The sequence below is a fragment of the Antechinus flavipes genome, chromosome 1 (genome assembly GCF_016432865.1).
Source record: "Antechinus flavipes isolate AdamAnt ecotype Samford, QLD, Australia chromosome 1, AdamAnt_v2, whole genome shotgun sequence".
Lineage (NCBI taxonomy): Eukaryota > Metazoa > Chordata > Mammalia > Dasyuromorphia > Dasyuridae > Antechinus > Antechinus flavipes.
The window spans coordinates 528,131,354-528,140,791 of record NC_067398.1 but is presented as its reverse complement, the minus strand read 5'-3'; the positions used below and the strand labels follow the sequence as shown (position 1 = coordinate 528,140,791).

The following is a 9,438-nucleotide window of genomic DNA, read 5'->3' as shown; positions in this document are numbered from 1 at the left end:
GCAGTTAGTCCTTCAGCATCCTTTCATATATAATAAACCTTTCAACAATACACCTTTCTCACAGAGTACCCTCTCATTCACTTCATTCTCGGAGGTCCGCATAGTTTCCCCTCTGGTGGAGTGGTTCAATAGGCCATACACCAGCGCTCGCATGGTATCGCACACGCGCGCGTATTCACACATGCACACACACGCGCACATACACACACACACACACACACACACACACACACACACACACACCACCCTACACCACCCCACACTATACATGTCTTTGCTTACATTTATTAGTCTTTCTCTGCAGATAGATTATTGCATTTGGCTCCGGAACATAAGATGACTAAGTTGTGTCGGGGGTGGGGTAGATGTGGGTATGAGCATAAAGCTATAGACTCAGAAATTCCAAGCTAAGAAAGCGTGATTCTCTCCGGCTGCTTTCGCTTCTCTTCCTCTTCCTCCCCCTCATCCTCCGTCTCCTTCTTTCCCTTCTCTCCTCTCTCCTTCTACTCCCTCTTCCCTGTCTTCTCTTTTTCCTCTTATCCTTGGGACGATATCTGTCTTGTCCCACATACTGTTTCCTCTCTAAAATGGTCCTATAAAGGACACTCAATAAAGACATACATGCACACACGTGTCTCTGAGCGGCTACTGGGTCTGCAGCCATAGCAGAAGCCGCAGTCGCAGCAGCAGGTGCTGAGCAAAGGAGAGCTATAGAGGCACATCAGGAGCTCCTTTTAGAAAATTTCCAACCCTTCTTTCAGCATTCCTTACCCATCCCTCTTTCTCTTATTCCTCCTTCCTCCCCTTTTCTCTTTTCTACCTCTCTTCGTCAGTCTATATTTCCCTCTCAGCAGATGTGTTTCCTGGTCTGTGAAGGGAGGCTGCAGCGGACCAGGCTTGAACGTGAGCAGCAGGGAAGGAGCCCCGGGGATCGAAGGATTGGAGGGATGGGAGTATACCGAACCGGGGTCAGGGCTCAGCCTCCTTAGCCATTTTTTTCTAGGCTCCCGGGAACACAATCATGGGGCTTTTACTATACCTCGCAGAACCGAACCTGTATCAACAGTCGTAGAGTCTAGAAGGGAGTAGGGTGGGGGTATCGCTGCAATTTCCTTTCAGTGACTCCTTTTCCCTCACGCCCCCACACACCCCCCCTTTTTTTTCTGGCTTGTCTTCTCTGCGTTTCTGAATTATTCTCCTTTCTTTGTTTCACTTCTTTCTTTTTAAAGCTAAGGCTTTCCGTGTCTAGCTCCTTACAGTGCAAGATTCCCAACTTGGTTCCCTTGGCATAGAGCGGGGTGGATGGGGATGGGTGTGTAGGGATCTGGGTAAGTAATACCAGAAGATGTACCTGCTAGAGAAAGTAATGAATCTCCGTCTATGATAGGAGATCCTATCTTTCAAAAGGAGAAGATAGAGATGCCATCGTATCTGTGGGAGCTGATTGGAAGATGAGACCTTCACACTAGCCCTATGATTAACTATCCTAAACTTTTATTGCTGCCTTTTCGTCTCAGCGCGTCTCTCTTAGTTCTCGACCTTAGGAGAGAGTTCCCATTTCCTTTTAATAAATAAAATTTAAAAGGAGGGGCTGGGATATAGTGATTCCGATTTTCTGAAAGAGACAGAGAAAGAGAGAGAAAGAGAGAAGACTCTAATTGCTTATCATTTCCCCTAACGCATTTTACTTCAGTTTGTGGGCACGAAGAAAGAATCTGGGTTTTCTTCTCTTTCATCGTTCTCTTCTTTTCACCCCGCCCCAGGGTAATTTGGGGAGGGAAGGGAGGCTGATGGCGAAGTGAGAGCTCCCTGCACAGCTTCAGCGGTTCGTCTCCTCCCACCGCCCCCTCTCCACCCCCATCCCTCCCAAGATCAGACCGAGTGTAATGTCCTTGCTACCAGTTACTCCAATTCTACTATGCAACAGCAGAGGGGAGCGCTTTGCAACAAGGATTTGATCTATTTCAAAGGCATCATATTTTCTTGAGGATCTCTTTCCCTAAACATATAACTAAAGCTCCTACTTGGTAACTCTTTCCATCTTCTCCACTCTTTTCTCCCCTTTGCTCATTCCTTCTCCTCCCTGTTTCTGTCACTCCTGTGCCCCTCCACCACCCTACATATCCTCCTCCCACTCCCTCTCACCCACCCACCCATTCCTCTTTCTGAAGATAGCAAAGGTGGCGGGGATCTTCGTGAACAGATGAAGGACCCCTTCATCCCATCTTCAATGCCTCTACCTAAGATCCCAAAGGTCTGGAGCAAAACCGGCTGCTGCTGGGCGTCCTCTTGGAAAAGCTGCTGTCTGCTCTTGGTTTTGTATGAAACTGGGGACTAAAGGAGTTACAACCGCTGCCGAGTCGTGGGTGAGAGCGACTAAACGTCCTCTCCGTCGCTGCCCGTCAGTCTTGACCAGCTCCCCCCTCTCCACTCCCTTCCCTTATCCTTCGCGCTTCTTTGCCCCCCTTCCTTTAGTCCGCCTGCCGGATTCTGATCTTAAGCCGGCAGCAAACTCATTAGAAAGCCCCGCGGTGTCATTCTGAGAGCTGCAGCCGCTATGATGCAAAAGAAGACTGTGGTGATGTTGGTGATGATGATGGTGGTAATCATTGCCCGGGTGTGATGTGATTGTCATGGTGGGGATGATGATTTCGAGGCGGTGAGAGCTAGAGCAAGCGAGCGCTAGCAGAAGGAAGGGTTGATTCGCTTGTAGCTGCTGTGTGGGTTCAGATTCTCCCCCAACCCCCACCCCGCCCCCCTCCTGACTCCATCCTCTCCCCCACCGCTGGAAGTCCTCCCGAATCTAAATGGAATTAGTGGAGATCGGAGTCCCTGGCGTAAGGAACAGACATGATCTATGGACGCAGTTTGTTTCACAGTGAGTACCTTTCTCCCGGAGCTTAGTTACCCCCCTCCAGATTTCCTTCCGTCCCTTTTCTCCTCCCTCCCTTTGGAAAGCGCAGGTGGATGCAGCGCAACCTCCCTTCAACCGGACCCCGCAGTAGCACTGGAGTCTCTGGGGCAGATGTAAACTTTCTGTATTGCAGTATAATTGAAGAGGGGCTAGCGGGGAAGGTGGGGGCGGATGGTGATTAGTTAGTATTTTCGTCTGGTGCTGAAATGAAATAATACTATTTATTTATTTATTTACTTATTTTGGTAGGGAGGTTAAGGTTAGGAAAGGGGGGAAAAGATTGCAGAAACCTTTGAGTTCATGAATAGTCCGTAGCTTTAGGATTGTGCTTGATTAGAAAACACGTTTTTGGGAAGTGGGGGTGATGGGAATGATGGGATGATGGGAAAAGGTTAGGATTAGAAGAAATCCCCCCTTTTCCATCATGTCAGAGTATTCTCCTCAACCAGTGATTTTTATTTTTTCTATGATAGCTACTTTCATGTACACTAAAAACACTCTCTTGGGTTGAGGATATAGTACTAAACTCAACTAGTCTGAATTCACTTGCTTTTTAGTCAGAAAATATCTAATGCTGTCTTTAAATGTAAGTGTAAGAACTGTTTGCCTGGGGTGGGGGTGGGGGGGTCTAGCTAAGAGAAAACAACATCCTAAAGCATAAAAGAAGGTAGTGTTGGTGGCATATCCTCATTCTCTGTCAACCTGAATATACAGAGAATATCTGTCAAAATAAACGAAGGTTTCTTATACTCTTTCTGAGTAGCGCACTTAAAAGATCTGCTCCAACGTTGATGATAGCATATATTCAATAATGTACAAATGGGAACCATAGTAAAGAATCTTTGGCAAAAAGAAGCTGTCAACTTGAAAAGGTTGTTGCCTTTGTGTGTGTTTGTTTATAGAAACATTTATGTAAGTGCAAACACATGCATTCAGGTTTATCTCAAGATATGGTAAAAGTACTGATTTTTTCTCTTAGAAAATACTAAAAGGGCCTAATCCATTCTAAGAACAGATGGCCTGACCACAACCTTTTTTTTTTTTTTTTAAAGGAAATCTCTGTTCAGATTAAAGCTATGCAAAACAACAGTTCATAACAACACAGTTCATATATCAACTCTAGAACCCAAAGTGAAGTCCATGTTCCTTGACCTTTTATTTAAGTTCCTATTTTCAAGGTAAAAGCTCATGTGGCAAGCTTCAGGGAAATGTTTTCAAAGTACATTATGATGCCACCCCAAATCACCTTAAAACATCTTTATATGTGTATAATATATATGTATATATATATATATATACATGTATATATATATATATACATATATATATATTCTCACACACAAATACAAATACATATTCATGTACATAAGTTTTTTGTTCTACTGATTTCACACATAAACACAAACATAAAGATAATGTGAAAGGAAGGAAGAAGAAAATGAAATATGCAACCGTTTTTATATACTTTCCTACTTCCAGATCATACCAAAAGAATGAAAGTCATGGAAACAAGCAAAAAAATAAAGAATAAAGATGGTTTTAAATGATTTTCTTTTTTAAAACAGAGAGAGTAATTTTCTCTTCTAAATGTAAAAAATTGATCCTCAGAAAAATGAACTTATAATAGATTTTTTCTTAAAAAAAAAAAAAAAACCTATTCAAAATTTGGCTGCAATACAGAACAGAATGTAAATGTTTATCATTAAAGTCTCAAGGGATTAATATTATATCATCTTAAATTGTGGGGATCTCAGTGGTTTTATATGTTGATTTTTAAAAAATAATGCTGGCTTAAATATCTTCCAACCAAATTAATCTCTTTCATCTCCCTTGTTTCTCTCCCTCCCCTTTTCCCCTTTAACTCTTTTTCCCCTAAGAATTTGATCCTAGGGATTTCTCTTGTGAATTACAAGTTGTTATTGTTTTTGTATCTCCCCATTGTATTTTAGCACCAAGAATATATGCTTCTTTTCTTCCTCCTTTTTCCCTTTTAGGTGCCAGTATAATCATAGTAGTTTAGAAATTAAAAATATCTTTTTGTAATTAAATTATTTAAATTAAAGTTGTTGGGATAACATGTTTACTGCTAGTATTCAATAACTTTAGATTGCTGATTGTTACTCAAAGTCAACTTATACTAACTTCAAAAATGAAAGTCCAAACTTTTCTCAATTTTCTTAATGAGGTTATCTAAATCCCATGTAGGCATTTTTTCAAAATAGCAACAAAAATGAATGATTATGGTATTTTATCTTTTGAGTTATTATATTTATATAGGTCATAATATGTTAGTATAAACACTAATTTTGTCTTTCCCTGATTATTTCTGTTTATTTGTTTCAGTGGTAGCAAGTCTAATCATTCTGCATTCCTCTGGGGCTACCAAAAAAGGAATAGGTAAGTTTATTAAATAGGATAAAAAGTATTGCAAATCCCTGACACTTTCCCAAATTCTATTTATACTCTAAACAATGATGTTACAAGAATCTGACCATATACACAACTGATTGCCTTTCTTTAAAGAAAGCTCACAGCTCAATTTACAAAATAAGAGCTAAAACAAAGGTGATCAGGTCTATTTTTTTCTTCCCCAAACATTGAATGATGGCTCTGTTTTGCAGAAAAGCAAACCACTTCAGAAGCACAGAAATCAGTGCAGTGTGGAAATTGGACAAAGCATGCCAATGGAGGTATCTTCACTTCTCCCAATTATCCCAGCAAGTATCCTCCGGACAGAGAGTGCATCTATATCATAGAAGGTAAAAAACAAGGGGAAAATATGACAAAATAACTTTAAGCCCAAATTTCTTTTTAAATAATACTTCCTTAACAATTTATTTTGCAATTCTTAAAAAGAATTTCATTGAGTTTATGCTCACTTGAGTGTAATTAAATTGGGTGCATTAGATGGAATTAATACTAGGTAGCTCATGAAACTGGAAGAATGTGCCTTAAACTTGATAATCATAGATTTAAAGGTAGAAGGGATTCTAATGATAATAAAATCAAATGCCTCATTCATCTTGTATATAGTAGGTGCTTAATAAATATTGATTGATAATATTAAATGCACTTCATAAACAATGGGAAATAGAACGATGTAAAAAAATTAAATCATCTATATTGTCAAAGAACACTTTATAACAATATGGTATATCAGAGAGAACACTAGACTGAAAATCAGAAGTCAAGGCATGTTAGTCCTAAATGTCATTAATTAGCTACATGAGCAACTAAATCAGACTCAAGTTTTCTCATATATACAAGAGAAAACTATACTTTAGTACCTGAAGGACTTTTTCCCTGATTTTTTGTATCATCCAAAACATTAGTCTGAAGCTTTATTTTTTACTGATTTGTGCTTGTACTCCTGGTGATGTGCTTCGACTCCCAGTTAAGATTTCCAGGATTTGATTGGCAGCTAAATTTGTCCAACCCAAGTCTCATAAATGTTTGTGAAGATTTTTAAAAAAGTCAAAGGCCTTCTACCTTTCTTGAATTTTCCTTGCTCCCTGTCTGCTTAAATGTCTCCAGAGCACAAAATTCTTAGAGAAGGTCAGAAACTGCGATTTAATATCTCTTATCTTACTTTATAAAGACATTATATAACCTTTATACAGTGATACTGAAAACATCATAAAATTATTTTGAGTATACTAAAATATAATTTCTGTGGAAAGTTCTATGATCATTTGAATTGACCTATAAGTCTTAGATATAAGAATTTTGAAGATCTTTGGAAAAAGTAAAGTTTTGATAGTCCAATAAACCTAGAAGGCAGGGACTCTGTCGTAAATGGGAAGTGCTTTGAAAATCTCAGTGTGGTATTTAGTCATACTTCATATCAGATTTGTTTTTTTCTCTTATTTTTAAGCAAAGGTTTAATCAAAGATCTACATAGTATGATTATCAAGTCACAGAGGGAAAAAAAGAAACTTGTTCTGAGATTGATTAGTCAGTTCATTTCAATATTCAATAAGTGCTTCATTATATGGCAAACAACTAAAACAAAAACAAAACAATCTTTTCCCTGGAGCTACAATGGGATAGCAACAGGTAGAAAGACAAATACCTGTAAGGCTACTTCAGAGACAAAGAGCACCACCAGCTCAGAGCAGCATTAGTGCAGGCTTCACAGAGGAAAAGTCATGTTTGATTTGAGGCTTGAAAAAAAGGTAAAGAACTCTTAGTTGCAAAGATGAGGAGGAAGATCATTCTGGGTATGGAAAACAGCCAGTATAAATTCATAGATGTAAGAGATCAGATGTCTAGTTCAGAGAATGGTCCAATTTGTGTTGAATGTACATACAAGAAGGAAAGGGATCATTCCTTTAATAAGTGCTTACTATGTGCCAGATATTATACTAAGTAAGCACTTTACCAATATTTACCAATATTATCATAGCTGAGCCTTACAAACCCTGCAGCATAAATGCTGTTATTGTTCACTTTTTACAGTTTAAGCAGACCCAGGAAGGAATGGTTAATTGACTTAGCCAGGGCCATCCAGCTATGGCTTGATTTGAACTCAGACCTTCTTGACCCAAAACCTTCCTGACTTCAAGTCCAGAGCTTGATTCACTATACTACTTAGATACCTTCTGAAGATAAGTATTGTGAAATAAGAGTAAGTTTAAGAGACTCAAATCATAGGATGATTGCAAATCATCTGAAAGATAATAAGGAACCATAGAGAATTTGAAAGGAGGGAACTTACAATACAAAGAATGATGTTTTTGACAGCTGTGTGGAGAATAGAGGAGAGTCTAGACACTTTGTGAGGAGATAGAGATAACAAGAGCCTGAACTAAGAGGGGATTTAAGTAGATGGAGAAGAAAGGAAGAATATATTGAAAAACATTTTGTTGAGGGAAGAAGTGACAATACTTTACAAGTAATTGGACATTGGAGAAATGAAGAAGAGTGAAAGATGATTTGAGATTATGAAGCTTTGTGAGTAAGAGGATGGTAGTTACCTTTCAAAAGTAATAAAGTTTGAAAAAAGAGTTCATTAATGGGGAAAAAAGAAAATGATGCTCCTTTTTGGACATGTTAAGTTTAAGATGTTTGATGGTATATTCAGGTTTAAAAGCTTAGTCAACAACTAGGAATTTGAGAATGATTTTAGAAAAGATAATAGGAAAAAGATAGACAGACGGATGGATGGATGGACAGACAGAAAGAGTGAGAATTAGTTTTGGAAATCATCTGCTTAGGGATGAGCATTAAACCATTGCAAGTTTTTTATATCAACAAGGAAGAGAGAACAAGTTGAATTGAGTGGGCCATGAAAGAACTTTGAAGGATAACAATGATTAGATGGCTAGATATTAGTAAGGGATCATGAGGTATGAACAAAATTATTGTATAGGAATAGAAAGAAAATATTAGATATGTCTGGAGTAGAATCAGACCAAAGGAGGACACAATTTTCAGAAAGAAATGGGCTAGTGAATATCATCAAAAGCTTTAGAGAGGTAAAGAAGCATCTATATGCTGGGCTTATTTGAAATTATTGGTGACCTTGTATGGAAAACAATTAATTTTCCCCTAATATTTAGAAAATGGTGTATTTTACTACTGTCTTTATCAAATATGGTATTTATAAATGGCTTAAATTAAATTAAAGTATTATAGTCAGCCAAAACACATTTATTAAATGCTCACTAAGTCAAAAATAATAAATTTTTCTAATAGTTATTGATATTAGTAAAAGACTGAGAAAAAACACAGAATTTTATACTCCAAAATTAAAAATTCTTAGAAAAAAGGCATAATGTCTTCTACAATGCAAGAATACCTCTAATTCTTTATTCATTTCCATAAACTAAATTAGAATTTAGTATATGTTGGAAAGTATAATAATAGATATCTTTTTCAATTAAAATAATAAATCATTAAATAATGCCATTTCAAAATCAACAAATATTAAATATCACTTGAATTCTAAGTTCTATTTTAGATGCTAGATATATAAGTTTTAGAAAATAAGTAACCCCTGTGTTCAAGTAGTTTTGTTTATTGAAAGTAATTGGTTATATAAGTAAACAACTAAATCTAGTGTAAATAGGGAATGGTGGGGACAGAGAAGAATAATTGAAACAAAGTGATCTAAAATTTTTTGAAGGAGGAAAATTTTATCAGGAAGAAATGAATCAAGAAATTTTTCGTGGAGTAGGTGGAAGCAAATATCAACTTTAAAATAAGGTTGATTCTGATCAGAATCTGATCTGATTCTGATAGAGACAATGAAGAAATTGATTCCAGGCATTTGGATTCTAGGAGGTAAAATATATCTAGTCAAATTCACAAAACTTCAAGTAATAGAGTGGTAATGTACCAATATTTGTATCTCATAATAATGAACATCACTTTTGTATTCTATTTCTACCCCAGCTCAGTGTTAGAACAGCTGATTAGATTTATGTTGTGAGTTGTTAATGGTGTTTTTCCTTTTTGTCTGTCTGTGCTTAAGTATTCCTTTGTTGTTGTTGTTGTTTTTACTATTTAGCAAGTATTTTTTT

At 37.5% G+C, this 9,438-nt stretch overlaps 1 protein-coding gene across 4 annotated transcripts in view; it reads left to right on the top strand.

Moving 5' to 3' along the window:
- Nucleotides 1–308: 308 nt before the first annotated feature.
- Nucleotides 309–9,438, top strand: part of NETO1 (neuropilin and tolloid like 1) — a 323,874-nt gene continuing 314,744 nt past the window's right edge. For 3 of the 4 annotated variants that reach the window (XM_051970541.1, XM_051970540.1, XM_051970538.1), the window contains exons 1-3: nt 315–2,878; nt 5,258–5,311; nt 5,536–5,673. In XM_051970541.1, coding sequence (XP_051826501.1) covers nt 2,851–2,878; nt 5,258–5,311; nt 5,536–5,673 — 220 coding nt within the window. In that variant the 5' untranslated portion in view covers nt 315–2,850. Of the gene's footprint in view, nt 2,879–5,257; nt 5,312–5,535; nt 5,674–9,438 lie in introns of all 4 variants that reach the window. The other variant, XM_051970542.1, reaches the window with a different exon arrangement.